Source organism: Cricetulus griseus (assembly GCF_003668045.3).
Source record: "Cricetulus griseus strain 17A/GY chromosome 1 unlocalized genomic scaffold, alternate assembly CriGri-PICRH-1.0 chr1_0, whole genome shotgun sequence".
Taxonomy (NCBI): Eukaryota; Metazoa; Chordata; class Mammalia; order Rodentia; family Cricetidae; genus Cricetulus; species Cricetulus griseus.
In genome coordinates this window covers 128,971,933-128,994,168 of record NW_023276806.1, presented here as the reverse complement: position 1 = coordinate 128,994,168, position 22,236 = coordinate 128,971,933, and the positions used below count along the sequence as shown (strand labels likewise).

At 51.4% G+C, this 22,236-nt stretch overlaps 1 protein-coding gene across 3 annotated transcripts; it reads left to right on the top strand.

The window, feature by feature from the left end:
- Window positions 1-22,236, top strand: Itga7 (integrin subunit alpha 7). Of its 3 annotated transcripts, XM_035450638.1 has the most exons (26): window positions 1-439; window positions 4,580-4,707; window positions 4,808-4,887; window positions 6,426-6,681; window positions 7,190-7,321; window positions 7,564-7,683; window positions 8,512-8,719; window positions 8,826-9,019; window positions 9,271-9,359; window positions 9,469-9,596; window positions 9,723-9,818; window positions 9,965-10,026; window positions 10,142-10,311; window positions 10,916-11,071; window positions 11,570-11,685; window positions 12,125-12,317; window positions 13,856-13,936; window positions 14,023-14,102; window positions 14,216-14,290; window positions 14,444-14,546; window positions 15,269-15,445; window positions 15,599-15,733; window positions 19,068-19,181; window positions 19,394-19,492; window positions 19,583-19,708; window positions 21,556-22,236. In XM_035450638.1, exons 1-26 carry the CDS (start codon window positions 234-236, stop codon window positions 21,784-21,786), a joined length of 3,555 nt encoding a protein of 1,184 aa, XP_035306529.1. In that variant the 5' UTR covers window positions 1-233; the 3' UTR covers window positions 21,787-22,236. The 3 variants fall into 3 exon arrangements, with proteins under 3 accessions (XP_035306529.1, XP_027247916.1, XP_027247915.1); XM_027392115.2 differs by lacking the exon at window positions 7,190-7,321 and having other exon boundaries at window positions 2-439; XM_027392114.2 differs by lacking the exon at window positions 7,564-7,683 and having other exon boundaries at window positions 2-439.

The following is a 22,236-nucleotide window of genomic DNA, read 5'->3' as shown; positions in this document are numbered from 1 at the left end:
GAGAGGAGGCGGAGCCGGAGCGCACGCCGGCGCTCCCACTGCAGTAGTTGTACATAGCTAGTCCTGGGGTAGCGGAGAGGGGAGGACTTAAGAGGGGTGCCAAGGCGAAAGATTGGAAGATTCGTGAAAGACCAGCTAGATTTCGGAAACCAGAAACACTCCTGGGAAGAACTGGGGGCTCTAGGCGCTCGACGATCTCCTCGAACTAACCGAGCGCTCGCAGGGTTGGTCCCATGGGCAGGATTCCGAGCTGCGATTCCCTCCGGCCCCCTGGGATTTACTGCCTTCTTAGATACTTGTTCGCTGGACTGCTCTTACCATGGGCTGTCGCCTTCAATCTGGATGTGATGGGCGCCCTGCGCAAGGAAGGCGAACCTGGCAGCCTCTTCGGCTTTTCGGTAGCCCTGCACCGACAATTACAGCCTCGACCCCAGAGCTGGTGAGTCACCGTACCCGCCCGGAGTCTCCAGGCTCAAGCCTTGGGCTACCTACTCTTCTCCCAACTCTGCACCTACCCATCTCTCAATCTGTCAACCGTATTCTGCCCACAGGCATCCCATGCTCTAACCTGAAGTCTTGCATGGTCTTGTCCAGATCCCCAGACTCAGACTCTTGCCTCGGGGATGAGTTGGAGAGCAATGCACTTACTAGAGACCCTCCTCCCCTCTGCCTTTCCCATCAGTTTGCATCCTTGCTCCAGCCCTGCGTCTCTGGTTCCTTTTTTTCCTGGGGGGAGGGCGGCGGCGAACTGCTCCAGGCAGGGAGGGCTGAGCATTCTGTTTCTGCATAGGTGAAAGGAGTGGGCAAGGACAGAGGATGAGGGTGCCATGGGAGGGAAAGAGGAGAGAAAACAAATAGCATGGAGTGGAGACTGCAGGGCACTGGGAAGCCAGGAGTGGTATGGCTCACCACAGCAGGGAGGCTAGAGGAAGACCCCAGAGCGCCTGGCAATCTGCAGTGATGGTTTGGTCACAGACCGTGGCAGAAAAATAGAGACTCTGAGTAGTAGCAAGGGATGGTGGCAGCTGTCACCACTACTGCCAGCAGCAGCAGCAGCAGCAGCAGCAGCAGCAGTAGCAGCAGCAGCAGCAGCAGCAGCAAGATCCAGTAAAGATGTCAAGCTGCTTCCTTTCCTCCTCAGGGAATGTCCAACCCCAGAAATCTCCGTAGTAGGGAAAGACGAGGAGCAGTGAAGTGTAGAGGACAGTTGTTATCTTTTCAGGACCCCTGGTAGATAGACACATTTTGCAGCTGACTGTGTTTTCCGTATCCTTGGTTCTTACCACACAGGGAAGGAGGCAAGAACAGAAAGAAAGCTTCTCACTCCCTCCTGACAAAGGGCATTCCCACCCACCCCCCCATAGCCAATGCATAAGCCACACTTAAGTGGCCATTACTGGGATCGATGCTGTCCCCAGGGACTGTCTTCTCCCCTTACTATTGGTCTGGGGGCAGGAGGCAGGGACAACAGTTTATTTTTCCTCACCCACTGGAGGTGGGGGTAGCCTTAATCTTTCTCCTTCCATTATTCCTGCCACCTGGGAGAAGGACTCACTCTCTAAACCTTTGGGAAAATAGAAACCAACTGATGCCTCAAGCCGCATCTTCATCCCTTCCTTCTTCCCTTCCTCCCTCCTTTCCCCATCTGTTAGAGTTCCAGGCCCAGAGGCCTTTTTAGGACATGCTGAACTCTCTGAGTTATTTCCAGGCAAATTCTAGGTTATTTTTAATAGCTTGGTCTCTTGTCATTTTCCCCTTCTCTGAAGGTGGCCCCTGATTCTTTCTCTCAGAGCCAAGTTGGGGGCATTCCCAGAGGGGCCTGACTGTCTGGCTCCATTTTGCTCCAGCAGGGGGCATTCTGACTGGGGTGGAGGGTGGGGTCACCGAGAAGCTGCCCGCCACTGAGAAGACCTCATTTATTTTCAGTCTAACCTAGCGATAACACTTTGAGGTCTAACCTTACTTTGCTCTGTATTTGTCACCTCATTCTAATCAACTATGAAATGATGTCACTATCACATGGGGTTGCTGGAGGTGGTATTCAGAGTCCTTAATATATGTAAAATATTTAGAATAGCACAAGCCCTGTAGCAAGTGCTGTGAAAGTGTTTGTCGCGCCAGAGCTCTTGTGTTGGGCTTCATCGAGCTTGAGAACAACAACATTTACAGCATCCTGGTTCCAGAGGCTTGGCCAAAGGGGCCCCAGGCTGAGCTAGCCTTCCTGGCCATGCAGCTTTCCCAGAGGGCCACTCAGACTGCACTGGGTCAGGGAGGGGCTGGACTGGGGCTGAAGCTCTGGTAGGAGACAGTAGTAGTGTGCTACTTATTGAACCCCCAGGCTCACTCTGTACCCAGGAGCCAACACCACCCCCACCCCTACCCCTTGCAGTAGCTGGAGCTGTGGTTACTGTTCTGTCTGAAGGCCTGGGGGTGGTTGGGCTCCTGGGATGAAGCCAGGAAGGGAGAGTGTGGCTGGAGCAGAGGTGAAGGGGTGCTCTTGTTCCAGGAGGAACTGGCTGGGTTCTTTCTTCCAGAAGTGGGAGTGGGTACTTAGCTTCCATCTATATGAACTTCTTCCCCCTTTCTGCCCTTGACCTTCAGGGGAGATGTGAACATTGAACGCACACATACTTCTACTTCCTTGGCTGTGCGGCCGCATACTAAGCAGTGGAGGCTCTGAGTGTCTCTGTGAGCCGACAAAAGGTGTGAGCCCAGTAAATGAGTCCCTCACACTTCCGAATGGGGCAAGCACAAAGGCAAATCAGACAACACCAGTGTAACAGATGACATCCTCTGTATTTGCAGGCTGGGGCACTGTGAACCTGTAGGAAAGCTGGAGTTTGCTTTTCCAGGACACCATCACCTAGATTACCTAGGGTGTCACTTTTCCTTCCTCTTCCTTTTTCTGGAGTGGTTTCAGCCTTCTGAAAACAGGCCTGGCAATGAGTGGACTGACCAAATAATTAGGCAGATAGAGATCCAAATGTGGGCAGGCTGCTTGAAGCATTTGAATGACTTTGCTCATCTGGAAGATGGGAACCCTTATCTTACAGGACTGTGAGATCAAGATGAGCTGTGGCTCATCTCCTAGGAATCCAAGTAGAGAGTGGTAAAGGTTTCTTCCAACCTCCTTGTCTAGCCTGGGGCTGGAGTTGTGAGCCGCCTTGTGGGTGCTGAGAACAAAATCCAGATCCTCTTCAGGGGCAACAAGTGCACATGTTAAGTCACCCTCCAGATCCCTTATCCCACCTCTGAAAAGATGAATTTTAATTTTTTAAAAATTTATGTGTTTGTTCCCTGTGCCCATATACATTTATGTGTGGCATGTGAGTATGGGTGCCCACAGAGGTCATTGGATCTCCTGGAGTGGGAATTACAGGCCGTTGTGAACCACCTGGTGTGGATGCTGGGACTGGAACCCAGGTCCTCCGCAAGAGTAGCAAGTAATCCTGACTGCCGAGCTATCTTTCCAACTGCACGTTCCCCCGACCCTGCTTGACACTGGCTCTGATGTGAGGTGACAGCTGCTAAGTAAGAGACAGCAGGGGTTGTGGGAACCTTTCCCCCACCCTACAAGGTTTGGCTCAATGCCCCACAGATGCCTGTCTGTAATACTGTCCGGCAGTTGTGCGACTTACCCCCAGGGTGGGACATGGAAGAGTGGGGGAGAGAGGACTTGGGGCTTGTCCTGCTGCGGGACACTCTTGAGCCTTTCCTGAAGAGAGAGGGTCTCTGTTGCCATCTGGGTATCAGTTACTTTGCCTCACTTCCCAGCCACTCCTAGCTTCTGGGTCCAGTCCTGGGGGGCCCAGGAAGTCTCCATTCCCAGCGCAGTCCCCCTCTGGGGAAGACACTTTGGCTGTAGTCATGGAAAATTGTTCTGCCAAGAAAGTTGTAACTGAAAAAAAAAAAGGCTCAGGGGGCAGTAAGAGAAAAAGGCTGGGGTAGGGGTGAAGGGAGAGGAAGAGAGAAAGCCATGGATGTGGGAGGTGAAGGTAGGACAGGGAAGGGGGGTTCTGGATGTGGGCATGACTGAGTTTGGGGCTTGCAGAGCTACCGGTGGGTAGGGTGTTTGCTGGACACAGGGTGAAGGGGAAGTGGGCCCATTTCTAGCCTCTCTTCTGGCCTCTGAAGCTGTCCCTGAGCCACTGCAGTGCCAGTCTGTGTGCCTGTTGCTCTTGCCCCACACATTCTTGCCATCTCTGGCAGGGTTTCAACTGGACCAGGGTTAGGGAGGAGGGCAGAGTCTGAGGCTGGGGCCAAGCAGGGGGCGGAGAGGCTTGCCGGGAACAGGTGCTAGGGACAGGCAGTTCTCTTAAGCTGGCAGGCTGCGCTGGCTGGCATATGTATTTACATGTGTATATACACTCTTTCTGTTGGCCCTTTATGTACAGAGTAAGTATACTTATGATTGTAGGCCCAGGTCTTTTAACACATCCTTGCCAGAATTTGAGAAAGATGACTTTTTTCTCTTTAGTACTTGAACACCCTGCTTGGCACCGAGGAGCTGGAGCCAGGGAAGCTCTGGGGTAGTTGGAGTACTCTGGCCTCTGAATCTAGCCCTTGTCCCATCCTACAGGCTGCTGGTGGGTGCTCCCCAGGCCCTGGCTCTTCCTGGGCAGCAAGCAAATCGCACTGGAGGTCTCTTTGCTTGTCCCCTGAGCCTAGAGGAGACGGACTGCTACAGAGTGGACATCGACCGGGGAGGTGTGGTCTTGGGACTGTGGAATTGGGGCAGCATGTGAAGAGGGGTGGGCAGGACTTTTGTCTCCTGTCCCCTCCCCTGATACCCAGTGTCTTGCTTCAGCTAATGTGCAAAAGGAAAGCAAGGAGAACCAGTGGTTGGGAGTCAGTGTTCGGAGCCAGGGACCCGGGGGCAAGATTGTCGTGAGTACTACTTGTGACAATGTAGAGGTTATGATGACATGTGTACATTGTGTGCATGTAGGTACACCTACAGAATACAAGCTGGGCACATGGAATGATCCCTAGAGCCATTGTGATACACAGAAGTGTAAGAGACAGTCCCTTTCCTTATCAACTTTAAAACATTCTGTTCATCTGTTCATCCATGAATTTGTCAGATTCTTACCTTTTCTTAGTTTCAGGCATTATGCTAGTTTCTGAGAGAAGAACATGAGAAGATAGTGGAGGCCTTGGCGCTGCCACAAAGCTATGGCAATTCTTGCCTTTTAAAGATAGAGTCTTGGGGGCTGGAGAGATGGCTCAGCGATTAAGAACACTGACTGTTCTTCCAAAGGTCCTGAGTTCAATTCCCAGCAACCACATGGTGGCTCACAATCATCTGCAATGAGATTTGGTATTGAACACTGTACACATAATAAATAAATAAATAAACCTTAAAAAAAGATAGAGTCTCACTATGTAGCCCTAGCTGGCCCCGAGACTCAAAGAGATCCTCCTCCCTCTGCTTCCTGAGTGCTGTGATTTAAATTGTGTGGCACCATGCCTTTTAGTTATGACAATTCTTTCTTTCTGTATCTTTTATTAACATACACAGAAATACAATTATCAGTAGAAGTCATCATGAGGCTGAATACAACCAATGTTCACTAAGTGGTCTAGTTTCTAGTCCGTAAGTCCAAAGGAAGAGTAGAGACAAAGGACCACTGCAAACATGGTGCGCCGAGCCATGCTTCTGAGAGTAGGTAATACTCACGGAAGTGATGTTAGGGGGTGTTCTTTTTGGAGGTTATGACACTTACAAAGGTCTGGGAAGGTGCCTCAGTAAAGTGCTTGCTCTGCAAGCATGAGCATCTGAGTTGGAGTCCTAGAATCAACACTAAAAAAAAGCAACATTTGGAGGTTGTACTTATAACTCCTGCAATAGGGAGGCAGAGACAGGAGGATCCCCGGGGCTTATTGGCCAATCTAGCCCAATTGGAAGGACCCTGGTCCCAGTGAGAGACTCTGTCTCAAAAGAAGCGAACAAATCCTGAAGAATGACACCCAAGGTTGTCTTCTAATTTTCACGTGCACCTGACACATGTATATATGTGTATTGCTATTGCTTGTTCACCTGCACACATCTGCGTGCACACACACGCTTCAAGATTGTCACACCATCAGGGAAGCACATGCTCTATGTGCTGTTACTTACGCATCTGTGAGTAGTCAGGTGCATGTAGGCAAAGCCATCTTTCTTCAAGTGGCTACAGATGGGATACTGGAAAAGGACCTTACACTGGCTGGGCGATGGTGCTCAAGTGATGCTGGCATAAGGTTGTGCGAGCATGCCGTGGATGTGTGCATGAGTGTGTGTGTGTGTGTGTGTGTGTGTGTGTGTGTGTGTGTGTGTATGTGTGTATGTATGCCTGCCAAAAGTCTACCTACATATGAGCAGCATGTAGGTCCCTGGTAAATGTGGGGGAATGATCTGACCCTCCCTCCCAATTCTCTCACAGACCTGTGCACACCGATATGAGTCTCGGCAGAGAGTGGACCAGATCCTGGAGACTCGGGATGTGATTGGTCGCTGCTTTGTGCTAAGCGAGGACCTGGCCATCCGTGATGAGTTGGATGGTGGGGAGTGGAAGTTCTGTGAGGGGCGCCCCCAGGGCCATGAACAATTTGGATTCTGCCAGCAGGGTACAGCTGCCACCTTCTCCCCTGATAGCCACTACCTCGTCTTTGGGGCTCCAGGAACCTATAACTGGAAGGGTGAGTCATTCACTGGGGAGGGCAGTGGAGGAGACCAAAACCTCCTCTTACCTCAGAGATGGGACTGCCAGCAGCACACGGCCAAGCATGACCATGAGTTCATTGGCATATTGACCTGGGGCACTGCTGTGCCTTCCACCACTCCCATCCTGCTAGCCCATAAATGAATGGGGGTCCCTACCCTCTGCATGGCCATGTGTTTATCTACATGTTGGCATGAGTTCCCCCATGTGCAGCTGGGCCAGGGCCTGCATGCTCCAACACAGCAGCTCACACCTCATCACTGCCATTCCCGTCTCTGCACGCTGCCACTGGCTGAGCTGACACTCCGGTGAGTGTGATGATGGATGCCATGTCTGGGGGACACTAGAAGCTTGGGCTAGGAAGATGGTGGAGGTGGGGCTGAAGAGGAGGGAAGGGGCTTCCCTGTGTGCTTGTCTAATAGAGTGTCTTGTGTGAGGGGTGCGCCTTTCTCCCGCCTTGAGTACTGACAGGACTGTTTTTGCAGGCACAGCCAGGGTGGAGCTCTGTGCGCAGGGCTCGTCGGACCTGGCACACCTGGATGATGGGCCCTACGAGGCAGGGGGCGAGAAGGATCAAGACCCCAGCCTCATTCCGGTCCCTGCCAACAGCTACTTTGGTAGGGACCCCTCCCTGGTCCAGAGCCACTCTAATTCTCTTTTCCTCTCTCTCCACACTCCCATCCTCCTATCTCCATCTCTGTCGTTTTGTCTCTGGCGTCTTGGTTTCTCTCACTTTCTTCCTCTCCTTCTGCCCTTTTTACCTTCTTCTGGCCTTTCTCTCTTTCTTTCTTCCTGCTCTGTGTTTCCTTCTCTTGCTGGCCTTTCCCTGGTGTCTCTCCCCACCCCACCCCCCCAACAGGGTTGCTTTTTGTGACCAACATTGATAGCTCAGACCCTGATCAGCTGGTGTATAAAACTTTGGACCCTGCAGACCGGCTCACAGGACCAGCCGGAGACTTGACCTTGAATAGCTATTTAGGTTTGTAAGCTTCTATGTCCTGGGCCCTGGGGTTTGGCCCTGGCCTTCCCACTTCCCTCCTAGGGAGTATCCTTTTCTTCCTGCCCTCACCCAACATATGTCCAGGGAAATACATATTGGGCCCAAACTGCGGAGGAGAATTAGGCACATTGACAGGCCTGAGAAGAGGTCTCGTAGGTGGTAGCCTTGGGACGGGGGAAGGGGGCCAGGGTTAACCCTGCTTGGAAGGACAGTTTTGACCTCCCGGGAACTTCCTCTGGTGGTGGATATTGGGCTTATGTTGGAGAAAGCTCTAGCCTGGTGGTGAGCCCCTCATAGCAGTTTATGTCCTCTTCAGCATATCAACAAGGAGGAAGCCAGGCCCAGGAAACATTTGGGTGAAGCAAGCTCTTCCTTGTCCCCTTGTAAAGACTTCCTCCCCTGGCAGGGTAGGGAAGATGGGGGCAAAGAAGGTGCATTGGGTGTCAGTGGACCTCCAGGGTGTGCAGAATAGGAGGGGTATCCCTCTCCTCCACCTCCCCAGGTTGGGCATGGATGGAGGTGGCTCTGGTGTTAACTCCCATTGCTATGCCCAGCCCCTCTTAGCAAGTCACCAAGGCTTCTCTGTCAATGCCTTTCTCTGCTCCATGACACCTCCATATCATACCCCGTGTCTCTGACCAAGAAGGAGGGCTATAAGGATTTCTAGGCCCTGGTGGGGGGATGATGGGAGGATACTCCAGACGCAGTGGTGGTGACTGGGAAGCAACTCTTCCTTGTGGCTCCAGGGGAATACTCTGGCTTCTGCCTCTTGGAGAATCACTCACAGTAAGCGATCTCCTCACCTAGGTTTCTCCATTGACTCTGCGAAGGGTCTCTTGCGTGCCGAAGAGCTGAGTTTTGTGGCAGGGGCCCCCCGTGCCAACCACAAGGGGGCTGTGGTCATTCTGCGCAAGGATAGCGCCAGCCGCCTGATACCTGAGGTTGTGCTATCTGGGGAGCGCTTGACCTCTGGCTTTGGCTACTCACTGGCTGTGGCTGATCTTAACAATGACCGGTGAGAGAGGGAGAGGCGTGTGCCCCTGGGTCCAGGAGTGGCTTCCGCTGCACTCTGTCCTGACTCCCTTGGTCTAGAGGGCCCATATTGTCCCCCGATTCCACAGCTGGCCAGACCTGATTGTGGGTGCCCCTTACTTCTTTGAGCGCCAAAAAGAGCTGGGAGGTGCTGTGTATGTGTACATGAACCAGGGTGGCCGCTGGACACACACCCCTCCTCTCCGGATCTGTGGCTCCCCTGACTCCATGTTTGGGATCAGCTTGGCTGTTTTGGGAGACCTCAACCAGGATGGCTTCCCAGGTGTGACTGGGATTGGGAAAGCTTAGCGTGGGGAAAGGGGCCAAGAAGGGGGTTGGAATGGAGATCAGGGGATTTTATAACTTAGTCCAGTTGAGCTAGAGATTTCTGGAGGGAGTGGCCAAGTAGATTTAAAATGATGTATATAGCTCCTCAACGAAGCTAGTACACTGCACGACTGAACAAGGAAAATTAGTTATGGACCTTGTCCATTGCCCTCCACAGCCTCACAGTGCCTCCTCTTATGCCCCCAGATATTGCCGTGGGCGCTCCCTTTGATGGAGATGGAAAAGTCTTTATCTACCACGGGAGCAGCCTGGGGATGGTTGTCAAACCTTCACAGGTGAGGGGAGGTATTGATGAGTGGGGTGGTCCTGGGTGGAGTAAGGGCTGCAAAGGGCAGGGTAGGGAGGGTTGGGAAAAGGTGGGGTCCAAGGACTGCTGGTCTCCAGGTGCTGGAGGGTGAGGCCGTGAGCATCAAGAGCTTTGGTTACTCCCTGTCTGGTGGCCTGGATGTGGACGGAAACTACTACCCAGACCTGCTCGTGGGTTCCCTGGCTGATACTGCTGCGCTGTTCAGGTGAGCCTCCGGGCTATCAGACCCTCCTTGCAGCTCTGGCTTCTTTCTAGTCTCGCACCGGGTCCTTCAGAGTGTTCCTAGCCTCACATTCTCTCCTTTCCTACCCAATGAACTCTCCATGCCCAGGGCCAGACCTGTTCTTCATGTCTCCCAAGAGATCTTCATTGCTCCGAGAGCCATTGATCTAGAACAGCCCAACTGCGCTGGTGGACGCTTAGTCTGGTGAGGCGAGACTAGAAGGGAGTGCCGAGGAGGAGGGTGCCAGCGCTGCTCGCTTCCCCTGCCTGTCTTCCCTAATTTGGGTCTGGGCTGTGGCAGAGGTGGGGTTGGGGTCTTGTTTGCTCAGGAGCCCCCACTTTGCCCCACAGTGTGGACATCAGGATCTGTTTCAGCTATACCGCAGTGCCCAGCAGCTACAGCCCTGTTGTGGGTGAGTGGGGTCCTTACCCACAGCTCTCTCAGATGGCTTCCAGGGTAGAGAGGAGGGCACCCCAGGAACTGGGTCCTCAGTTCACCGACTTCCCTCTTCTCCCTCCATGCCACAGCCCTGGATTATACGTTAGATGGGGACACAGACCGGAGACTCCGGGGCCAGGTTCCGCGAGTGACTTTCCTGAGCCGAGGCCTGGATGACCTCAAGCACCAATCCTCAGGCACTGTGTGGCTGAAGCACCAACAGGACCGAGTCTGTGGAGACGCCATGTTCCAGCTGCAGGTGGATGCTGCCTTCTGGTCTCCAAGTGACAGCGTTATTGCATGTCTTTTCCTTGCCTCTTCTCTAGCACACCCACGCCTTGTAGTAAGCCCTGGGCTCCAAGGAGCTAGAAAGATGCTCAACAATTAAGAGATTGTCCTGCTCTTTCTGGTGACCCAGGTTTGGGTCCCATATCCATCTTGGGTGGCAGTAATGCCCTGCAACTCCAGCTCCAGGAGTCCCGATACTCTTCTGGCTTCTACGCGCGCACACACACACACACACACACACACACACACACACACACACACGGATGCCAAACTGGCCTAAATATGAGATCCTTCTTCCTTAGCTTTGTGAGTGCTAGGGTTATAGGCATGAGCCGCCATGGCCAACCAATGCCCACACATGTGTGAAGTGAAGTCTGGCACTTCACAGTGATGGGTGTCTGGTCCTCACTCCAAGGGAAAGCTCTCTCTTTCTCACTCTCACTACTTTCCCACTTGTATTTCTGTCGCCCTCAAATTTCTTTCCAAGCTTGAGAGTCTTCAGCATACTGGTGGGGTCCTTGGTCAGGGCTGGGGCTTGGGGTTGTTCCAGTTGAGGAACAATCTCTCCCTTCCAGGAAAATGTCAAAGACAAGCTTCGGGCCATCGTGGTGACCCTACAATATAGTCTCCAAACACCTCGGTTACGGTGGCAGCGACAAGCTCCTGGTCAGGGGCTCCCCCCTGTGGCTCCCATTCTCAGTGCTCACCAGCCTAGCACACAGAGGACAGAGGTGAGCATGGGGGAAAGGGAGCTGGGAGGGACAGTGGTCCTGGAACATCCACTGTGAAGCCCACTTGCAGCTTGCAAAGCTTTTCCACACATGTAGCCCCAGTACAACCCTATATATGTAAGTGATATCATACCTCAAAGGTAAAATGGCTCCTTCCTTAGAGGACAGTGTCTCTGACATTATCTGTTCGGGTGGGGTAGTCAAGGCCTGTTGTCTTCTGAGATGGACACCCAGGCTTTGAAATCACCACACACTCATTCGGCTGGAAGGGGCAGCATGCAGCTTGCTGGGTGGTTCTCTCAGCAGCCGGGTGGTGGTCCCCTTCACTGTTTTTCACAGTCTCTGTGTGGAATCTAATATGTACAGTCTGGACTGGGAAATGTGGTGTTGGCCTTGAGCTGTTTAATCCTGTGCTTCTCTAATATAACCATGTGCCTTGGTGACTGACATATCTGATCTCAGCCTTAGAAATGATTTTCTCCTGAACCCTCTCCTCAGATCCACTTCCTGAAGCAAGGCTGTGGTGAAGATAAGATCTGTCAGAGCAATCTGCAGCTGGTCCAGGCCCGATTCTGTTCTCGGATCAGCGACACAGAGTTCCAGCCTCTGCCCATGTGAGCCGGGTGGAAGAGTGTCTGGGAGGAGAGGGCCAGGCCTCAGCAAGTGGAGGAAGCCTCTTCAGAGGGGTCAGACAGGGGCTCTGATTCAGAAGATGGAGATGAGGGTCAGGGTTGGTACCACAGGGTCCTGACCAGAGAACAGCGTTCCCAGTCTGTATAATAAATACCAGGCATTTTATGGACACTTTATCACAGTGTTCACTCCTCTGCCAGGTGGGGATGATTGGCTCCATGTTGTGGGTGGAGAGTAGAGGCCCAGAGGGGTGGAGTTATTGTAAGGATGGAGGTTTCCCTGACTCATTTGCACACTGAAAGCTGGCTTGTGTGTGGTTTGAGGGACCTGGAGTGGGAGGAGAGACAGCGTGGACTTGATTGGGGACTGAGAGGTGGTGGGAGGTTCAGATCCTACAGTGAGTTGGGTCCCGTCCTCCAGGGATGTGGATGGAATGACAGCCCTGTTTGCACTGAGTGGGCAGCCATTCATAGGCCTGGAGCTGACGATCACCAACCTGCCCTCGGACCCAGCCCGTCCTCAGGCAGATGGAGATGATGCCCACGAAGCCCAGCTCCTGGTCACCCTACCAACCTCGTTGCACTACTCAGGCGTCCGGGCCCTGGACTCTGCGGTAAGAACCTGGGGCAGGGCACAGGGGGTTTGTTATGGTAAATCTTTCCGCCAAAAGCCGCTGAGCCCCATCGCCACCTGTAAGCTTTACGCTAGCCGCCTGCCCAAGTTAGGCCCAAATAAATACACAGAAACTTGTATTAGGTTCAAAGCTGCTTGGCCAATGACTAGGATTCCTCATCTGTTAGCTCAGTCTCAATTATCATAAATCTATATATTTTATAAGACTTATCTTATTGGATGCCTTATTGGCGTCCCTCCTTGCCAGTGGCTCACATCCTGCTGCTGGAGGAGGTGAACGGGAAAAAGGGGCCCTTCCTGTTTCTCCTTCGCTTAAATATGAGTCTCCTTGCTATGTCATTTCCTGCCTGGATCAGCACTTCTCTATTGCATTTCCCAGAATCCTCTTTGACTTCTAGTCTCGTCTAACTTGCTGTCTCATTGGCCAAACAGTATTTTATTCAATAATCAATAAGATAAACATACACAGAAGTACTTCCTCCATCAGGGGTTCCTTTATTTTTTCTTTCTGTGACTTTTTTTTTTTTTAGTAGTTATAGGTCTTTTGATATTTTCAAACCTGTATATCACTGCACTTAGCTCATTATAGTCACTCCCATTACTCTTCCTCTGTCTCCCGAGTGCTGGGATTAAAGGCATGCACCACCACCGCCAGGCAGTTTATGTGTATTTTTGGAGAAAACATGATATTTGTCTTTCTGCCTCCAGTATTAACCTTTAGACCACTTCTCTCTCCCAACACAGTCTCTCTTCTCTCTGTGTGTGTGTGTTTGAGACGAGGTCTTACTATGTGATCTTGGCCTAGAGCCTGCTCTTGTAGACCAGGCTGGCCACAAACTCACAGAGATCCACCTGCCTCTGCCTCCAGAGTGTTAGGATTAATGGTTTGCATCACTAAGTACCAAGCTTGGTTCATGCATTTATTTAAGACAAATTTCTCTCTGTAGCCCAAGCTGTCTTTGAACTAATGGCAGTCCTCCTGCCTCACCTTCCTAGGGGCCAGGGTTACAGGCATGCTCCACCACACACATTCCACAGAATCTGCAGTATTAATTTTTTCTACTACCTTTCTTAGAGCCTCTCCTCTCCCCATACAGTTCCTCTTCTACTTTTATGTCACATAGATATTAAAATTAGATTTCTTGTCTTTAATTTTTTTTTTGAGACAGGGTTTCTCCATAGCTTTGGAGCCTGTCCTCGAACTTACTCTGTAGATCAGGCTGGTCTCGAACTCACAGAGATCCACCTGTCTCTGCCTCCTGAGTGTTGGGATTAAAGGCGTGCGCCACCACCGCCACCCAGCTAGATTTCTTATATGAGAGAAAATGTGATGTTTGCTTCTTTGAGTCTGGCTTGTTTTGCTTAATGCGGTGATCTCCAGTTCCGTCCATTTTCCTGCATATAACATACTTTTGTTCTTCTTTATGACTGAGTAAAACTCTATTGTGTATTCACATGAGGTTGGATCTTAGGGGCTTCAGCAGCCCAAACTGACCTGTCTTTCCCTCCCTGATCTAGGAGAAGCCGCTCTGCCTGTCCAATGAGAATGCCTCTCATGTCGAGTGTGAGCTGGGGAACCCTATGAAGAGAGGTGCCCAGGTTGGCATATCTAGCCTTTTCTCTAAGTGGCCAATCCTTAAGACCCAGCCACCCCCCCAACTCACCTGTCACCCCACAATTGGCAGGTCACTTTCTACCTCCTCCTCAGCACCTCTGGAATCACAATTGAGACCACAGAGTTGGAGGTGGAGTTGCTGTTGGCCACGTAAGGCTTGGGGAGGGAGGCAGGCTTACTTTGGGTTACTTTGAAAGGCTTCAAGTGCCTCAGGGAGGTTCCTGTGCCAGCTGTGCCCATGCCTTCCCACGTTTGCATGCCAGGATCAGTGAGCAGGAGCTGCATCCAGTTTCTGTTCGAGCTCAAGTCTTCATTGAGTTGCCGCTGTCCATTTCAGGGTAGGTGTTGGCTTGAATGGGTCCATCTGCCACTCCTAGTCCCTGGCTTGGGTTTTGTTGGGCTCTGCCTTACCCGGCCTTACTCTCTGGGCTGGCTCCATTTGGCCACACCCCAGGCCTCCTCAGCCCCTCTTTTCATCTCCCCACAACCAGGGTGGCTACTCCCCAACAACTCTTCTTCTCTGGCGTGGTGAAAGGTGAGAGTGCCATGCGATCTGAGAGGGACGTGGGCAGCAAAGTCAAGTATGAGATCACGGTAAGCATCCTGTTGTGTGGCCCCAGAGAAGAGGCTGTTGAGACACGTCTCAAGGCATGGGCTCTTTCCCCACGTGGCAGCATGGTGGCCCAGGGGTTCCAGGCCTCTGCACTGGGCAGACATGGCTCTAAGCACATGCTGGTGCTGGTGTCTCAGTGAATCGTCTGGGCAGGCCATAATGTGGCCTGCAGGTCCGAGAGGCATTGAGAACTCAGAGGAATGGTTCCACTGTGGCCTCAGCTGGAAATGAGGTCTTGGGCAGAGTCTATAGCTTTCATTAATACTTTGCCCTGGGGCTGGAGAGATGGCTCATAGGTTAAGAGCACAGGTTGTTCTTCCAGAGGACCTGAGTTCAATTCCCAGCAATCACATGGTGGCTCACAACCATCTGTAATGAGATCCGGTGTCTTCTTCTGGCCTGCAGGCATGCATGCAGACAGAACACTGTATACATATTAAATAAATCTTTTTGTTTGTTTGTTTTTAAAGCCTTTGCCCTGGCTTGTTCTAGATCCCCTCACACTTGCTCAGATTTTCATGGTTTGCTATGAGGAGAGAGCAATGCCCAGTCTGGTCTAGACTGTGCAACATTGGATGCTGCTACACTTCCCAAGCTTCCTGAGCGAGGTGTCTTCCACACCAGCCTTGCCTCTCTCTCTGTGGTGTAGGGTCCACTCAGAATCTGAGCTTCATTTTTTTCACACACTGCTTTGGGCCCATAGGTCTCCAATCAAGGCCAGTCGCTCAACACCCTGGGCTCTGCCTTCCTCAACATCATGTGGCCCCACGAGATTGCCAATGGGAAGTGGCTGCTGTACCCCATGCGGGTAGAGCTGGAGGGCGGACAGGGGCCTGGGAAGAAAGGGATCTGCTCTCCAAGACCCAACATCCTCCGCCTGGTGAGGCTTCGGCAGGGCAGGCAGGGTAGAAGATGGGAGCGTTGTCATGCAGCGTGGGTGGGGGTGTTATGTGTGGGTGGTGGGGAAGGAGATGCTATCTTAGGGTTGCATCTTAGGGGGGACCCTCACTGCTCTTTCCTGTTCCCTGTCCAGGATGTGGACAGCAGGGATAGGAGGCGGCGAGAGCTGGAGCAACCGGAGCCGCAGGAGCCTCCAGAGAAGTTGGAGCCCAGCAGCACATCCTGGTGGCCAGTGTCCTCTGCTGAGAGGAAGAGAAATGTCACCCTGGTAAGGGCAGCATGACTACAGCGCAGCCACAGTGGGGGTTCATGTGCGGTAGAGGAGACCATCACCGGTGCACAGAATGTCAGGGATCTGGTCATCCGTGGAGATCAGTCTGACAAGGCACACTGGAGCCCAAACACCAGGGACAGACAGTCAGACAGCCTGCATCCCATCTGGAGCCAGACAGTACCTGTGAGGCTGCTCCTGACACCTCAGACCCTGCAACTCCCAGTGTCTACTCCAGGACCAGCTAGGCATCCAAGCAACCAATCCTGCTCATTTATATAAAACATCACATTTTATAAGGACTGGGGTGGACTCGGCCTCTTGCTGCCACCCTCCCCCGGGCCGGAATCTGGGTTTCTCTGTGTATCTTTGGTTGTCCCGGAACTCATTCTGTAGACCAAGCTGGACAATGCCAATGCCACAGAGATCCATCTGCCTCTGTCTCCCGAGTGCTGGGATTACAGACATGTGCCACCAGGCTCAGCATTCCATGCTCTCACAATTAAGATTATGATCCTATGTTCTCATAATTAGGTATATACACAAGATTGGTTACGTTGTCTTTCCCCTTTGAACAGTTTCCCACACAGTTTTGGTTTTTAGCTGGATTTGTTGAACACTCTGTGATGGGTTCCTCCTAGGGCGGTGCTGACAGTGAGAATGTGGTATAGATGTCAGTTAGAGACACTGCAGGCGGAGCTAAACCTAGGCAGGATGGTCAGGACAGCCCCGGAGATCCTTGGCCGGTGGCTGTAAGCAGCTGGCAAACTCTGTCACACCTTGTCCTTTTTCTGGGCGGAAGCCTCCGTGTGCCCCTCTGATACCTAACATCACTGGCAGGCTGTGCGTCTGGAGTAGCAGCTGCTGTAGGATATATCTAGTCCCTCCTTCTCCTCAGGACTTACAGCTCCGAGAGACTCCCTGTTTAACAAGAACTTTGAAATAGTTTCTTTTACTTCTTTATTTAAAAACATAGTTTTTTTTTCTTTTATTTGGAGACAGGGTCTCTCTGGATGGCCCAGAACTTGCTACTTAGACCAGGCTGTCCTCAAATTTACAGAGACCCGCCTGCCTTCCGAGTGCTGGGATAAAAGGCATGTGCCACCATGCCCAGTTTAGAAACAGTCTTGAACTCATGGCAATGCTACCTCAGCCTTCCCAGGGCTAGGATTGCAAGCATGTGCCACCATATCTAGTTACTTATTAATTGTGCTTATTTTTATTTTAGAATCAAGCAGCGCATCATTACATAAAATACTTCACTTAGCAGGGCTGGAGACCAAACTAGGGCCTTGTCTACGCCAGACAGGCACTCTCCTACTGAACTACAGCCCAGCTCTTCATTCTTTTGAGAGAGGAAGGCACGCAGTGCTATGCAGCCCGGGCATCCTTCCAAATTGGAATCCTTTTATTTCTTCTCAGATGCTGGAATTACAAGCATACACCCCTGTGCATGCATTTATTATTTACTTTTTATGGCTTTATTTGTCTTTTAAATGATTTTATTATTTTAAAATTTTATGTGCATGAGTGTTTTACATATATGTATGTAAAATACATGTGCGCAGCACCTTCTTTAAAGTCTACGTTTGGGAGATCATGTGACATTTTTCTATCTGTACCTGGCTAATTTCACCTCATATATTACATACGTACACACACACACACACACACACACACACACACACACACACACACACATATATATATATATATATATATATATAAATGGTTTTCAACACAGGATTTCCCTGTGTAGTCCCTGCTGTCCTGGAACTTACTCTGTAGTCCCCGATGGCCTTGAACTCAGAGATCCTCCTGACTCTGCCTCCAGAGTGCTGGGATTAAAGGTGTGTACCACTGTCATCTGGTTTTTAGATTTTTTATGAAATATTTTAAAAAGATTTATTTTATGTTAATGAGCATTTTGCTTACATACACACACACACACACACACACACACACACACACACACACACACACTTGCCATGTGTGTTCCTGGTACCTGTGGAGGTCAGAAGAAGACATTGTATCCCCTGGAACTGGAGTTAGGGATGGTCGTGAGCTGCTGTGTGTGTGCTGTACACAACACAGGTTCTCTGCATGCATAGTCAGTGCTCTTAACTGCTGAGTCATCTCTCCAGCCTCTGCATTTGGATTCTTTTATATAAAATAAGGCAGATAGCCTTGCTTTTCAACAAACTGATCGAAGAGTTCTGAATTACTCAAAAGTAGAAAAAGAAAAGACTAAAAGATTCCAAAAGGATGCTAGAGAGATGTCTCAGCGAGTAAGGGTGCGTGCTGCCAAGCCTGAAGACTTGAGTTCCATCCCCGGGACCCACATGGTGGAAGCAGAGATCCAACTCCTGTAAGCCATCCTGTGACTTCCACATGTGTGCAGTAGCAAGCACCCTCCCCACTCAGAAAATGTTTTTTTTTAAGACTCCAAACACTCTCAAGCCATTCTTATGTGTGTGAATTGTGGTGAATGATGACTAAAGGTAACTTTCAGGCAACTGGGTTGAAGTCAGGCTTGGAAGGAAGGGTTTGTGAGTCTCCTGGTCCCAGTAGCTCATAGGCAGCCTCTCCCACAGTGAGTTTGAGTTTAGAGTGGGAACATGGCTTTGCCAAATATGTATCTGTGCTCTGTCACTAACTAGATGTGTTCCCTCCCTCCCTCCCTCCCTCCCTCCCTCCCTCCCTCCTTCCCTCCCTCCCTCTCTTCTTCCCTCTTTTTGAGACAGAGTCTTACTATGTCACCCTGGTTGTCCTGAATTCACTCTGTAGACCTGTCTCTGCCTCCTGAGGGCTGGGATTAAAGGTGTGCGGTACCACTATGTCTGGGCATCACTGGATAGCTTTGCTAGCTCTGTGACCTGAAGTAGGCTGGAGACTTTCTTGAGACTCAGTTTCTTCTTCTGAAAAACACCGATGCCACATCAGATCAATCCCAGCACTTAGAAGTCTAGGTAGAAGAATAAATTTCAGGCTAGTTTGGGTTACACAGTGAGATTCTGGCTCAAAAAGAAAGCACCTTGCAGTAGATTTGGTGCTTACTGAGGTAGGTACTGAGTGTTTAATAATTGAGACAATAAGTTGAGTAGGTATCAACTCAGAAAGCTACTCTGCCTGTGGCTGGGATATGAAAGACCCCTCCCAATGTGTTTCAAAGCCAAGTAGTACAGATTTGAGGTAGGTAGCTATTTAGGCCAGAGGGTTAGCTCGGGAAGACTTCCTGGAGGAGAGGAGTTCGAGGTCAGATGAAGGGTATGAGAGACACAGCAAACTCATGTGCCTGTTGGCTCAGGGTCCTGCATATCCTTGTCCCTAGGACTGCGCCCAGGGCACGGCCAAGTGTGTGGTCTTCAGCTGCCCACTCTACAGCTTTGATCGTGTGGCCGTGCTGCATGTCTGGGGCCGCCTCTGGAACAGCACCTTCCTGGAGGTGAGGGCACTGCTGGGGTTTCAGCTGGGCGTCTTCTGCAAAAATCCCCCCTGGAGCTTACTTTTACCTCTTCCCTGTCCAAATGCATCACCCTCTAAAGCCAAACCAGGCAGAGACACCCTCTGCACTGGCACCATTCCATTTGTAGTCTCTGGCTGGAGAAGGTTGAGGGGAACATGGGCATTTTAGAGGTCTCCTTCCTGATCTATTAGGAGTACATAGCTGTGAAGTCCCTGGAAGTGATTGTCCGAGCCAACATCACAGTGAAGTCCTCTATCAAGAACTTGTTGCTCAGAGATGCATCCACAACGGTACGTTGTCAGGCTGGAGGATGGGGTGGGTAGGGGCTCTCCCCTTCCCGCTCACTCCAGCTTTTGCCCTGTTAACTTCTTGTTTCTCAGATCCCAGTAATGGTGTACTTGGACCCCATGGCTGTGGTTGCAGAAGGAGTCCCCTGGTGGGTCATCCTCTTGGCAGTGCTGGCTGGGCTGCTGGTGCTGGCCCTGCTTGTGCTGCTGTTGTGGAAGGTGAGGATTGGGGAGGGCTGGAACCAGTGTGAACCAGAATTAGAGTAAGGTGGTTAGTCTCTCACCCACACATGCATTTATCTGGCAACTCTACCAAACTCCGTTAGCCTTGGATATTTCAGAGTTGACTCCAGGACATATCTTGCCCTCAAGGACTGTGTATTTAGTGGGAGTGGGAGAGTCTTGTAGTTAAGGACAAGGCAGAAGGGGTTGAGTTGGCATGGTGGGAACACAGAGGAAGGAAGTCTTTAGAGGATGGTCTCCTGGAGCTGGGCCTTAGATGGTGAAGTGGTAGGATAGGGATGCGGGTAGATGGCGTGAGTGGAATGTGAGACTTGCAGCATAACCCAGGTGGATAAAGCCACAGGGGTAGGAAAGTGTTGTTCAATTTAACCAGAGTATGGCATCCAAGGTTGGGAAGGAAGCTGTGATCAAGGCCAGCAACATTGGAGCACTAGCTCCAGGGAACTGCTGGGCGCTGCTACATATGGAACCATTCTTGATCTGATAGAACATAGATCTGTAACAGAATCCTGTTGGCTCAACATAAAAGCACACACATGCACGTGTCAGTGCAGAGGACCCACCCCTGAGCCACATGCTACACATGGGGCTTGTGCAGAACCAAACACATCCTTGGGACTCTGTAGACTGCCCTGCCCGCCTGCTATTTGACAAGTGTGCATCACCAGTGAACCAGCTCTGGAGTGTCATCAATGCCACTGAGAACTTGCCCAGTCCTGGAGACGGTTAATACCTTCAGGATTGGCCTCAGGATGCCTGCCTGTCCCATCCACTACTCCTATAGAAGGGAGACAGGCAGATATAAAGGCCCCCTCCCGCCTCAGCCTTCCCATCCTCTGCCTCTTTCCCCTTCTCCCTCAACACCCCAGTGTGGCTTCTTCCATCGGAACAGTCCAAGCTCATCATTTCCAACCAACTATCACCGAGCCCATCTGGCCGTACAGCCCTCGGCCATGGAAGCCGGGGGTCCAGGGACTGTGGGGTAACTGCTGTGTGTGCATGTGTGTATGCAAACGTGTATATCTATGTGTGTGTGTATGTGTGTGTCTAACTACAGATCCAGCATTCGGAAGCGGGGAGGTCAGGAATGTGCAGGGTAAAGAGAGGAATGGGTACAAGTGTGATGAGGGTTTGAATATTTGAGGTAAGAAGTAATTAGAAAGGTGGGATTATAAGTGTGAGCATACACAGCCCGGCATGCACAGGGAGTGAGTAGGCTAGGAGTGTCGGCATGTGGGGTCCCATGCATGTCTTTTCTGTGGGGATGAGTGTGCAGAGATGATTGTGCAAGGAGACCCTGTGCTGTCTGAGCATGCAGGAGTCTTGGCTGTTCTGAGTTTCAGTATGCAAGGGGCCCAACACCACCTTGGTGTTCATGGATGCAGGGCTCTGGCCTAAGGGAATGCTAATCCGTGTACAAGCACACGAGTCTATGTCTATGGATCACCATTCTGGGAGATCTGGGACACTATATCCCTTGGATCTTGTTGTGTTCTAGGAGACATTACTGAGGTCTTTAAGAAGCTTGGGTGGGAGAGGAAAGCTTGGGAGTCCTGATCAGCTTCAAGCCTCTCTTCCAGGGGCCAAGGGTGATTTCCTGGGTTTTGTACCTTGGGTTTCCTTCTGGTCTTTCTCTGGCTGTGAATAAGAACCTGGGATTCTGGTACTGGGATCCTGGTACTGGGAGCTGCCCACTGTGCTTGGATTTGGCCAGCCTACCTCACGTTTGTTTCAGCTGGTTCTTTCTAGCTCAGGGATGGTGAGGTGCCTCAAGGGGCCTCAGCCCTGCAGGCTTCTCATGGCCTGTCTTGGTATCCTTACAGCTGGGATTCTTCAAGCGTGCAAAGCACCCCGAGGCCACTGTGCCCCAGTACCACGCGGTGAAGATCCTTCGGGAAGACCGACAGCAGTTCAAGGAGGAGAAGACAGGCACCATCCAGAGGAGTAACTGGGGCAACTCCCAGTGGGAGGGCTCTGATGCACACCCCATCTTGGATGCTGATTGGCACCCTGATCTGGGTCCTGATGGAACTCCCGTGCCAGTCACTGCCTAACTGTCCTTGTTCCAGGCCTGTGTGTCCCTTCCACCCTTGGGATGGAGATAGTGAAGTAGGTTGTTGGTGTCACATTGAGATATGGCAGCCTCTACTTCCTCAGGGGCACAGACCTCTCCCACTGTGAGAACTCCCCCTCCAACTTCCCCTTAGAATGCTGTGAGACGAGGGGGCATTTCAGGGATGGGCTGTGGGGCATGGCTGGAAGGGCAGGCCTGTCCTGATGCAGAATGGGGAGTAGGGGTCCTGATCTCCTTCTCTCAGCTGCCCTGAATACCATGTCTTCCCCAAAGTGCCTTAGACAGAGGGTCAGGGAGATCATGTCACTGTCTCAGGGGCTCTCCCCTCCCTAGTCCACCCTGTCCTCTGACCTTAGTGTGCTGTTCCAGCCTAGTGGTTTTTGTCTATTTATTAAAAAAGTATTTGACAATAAAAACTCTGGTGACTTTA

What these genes read in the sequence shown, in the direction of transcription:
- Itga7 (XM_035450638.1), top strand. Translation starts at nt 234, where the DNA reads ATGGGCAGGATTCCGAGCTGCGATTCCCTCCGGCCCCCTGGGATTTAC. An exon ending in AGGAACCTATAACTGGAAGG is followed by an intron (nt 6,682 to 7,189) that starts GTGAGTCATTCA and finishes CTGTTTTTGCAG; the next exon opens with GCACAGCCAGGGTGGAGCTC. An exon ending in TTGCCGCTGTCCATTTCAGG is followed by an intron (nt 14,291 to 14,443) that starts GTAGGTGTTGGC and finishes CCCCACAACCAG; the next exon opens with GGTGGCTACTCCCCAACAAC.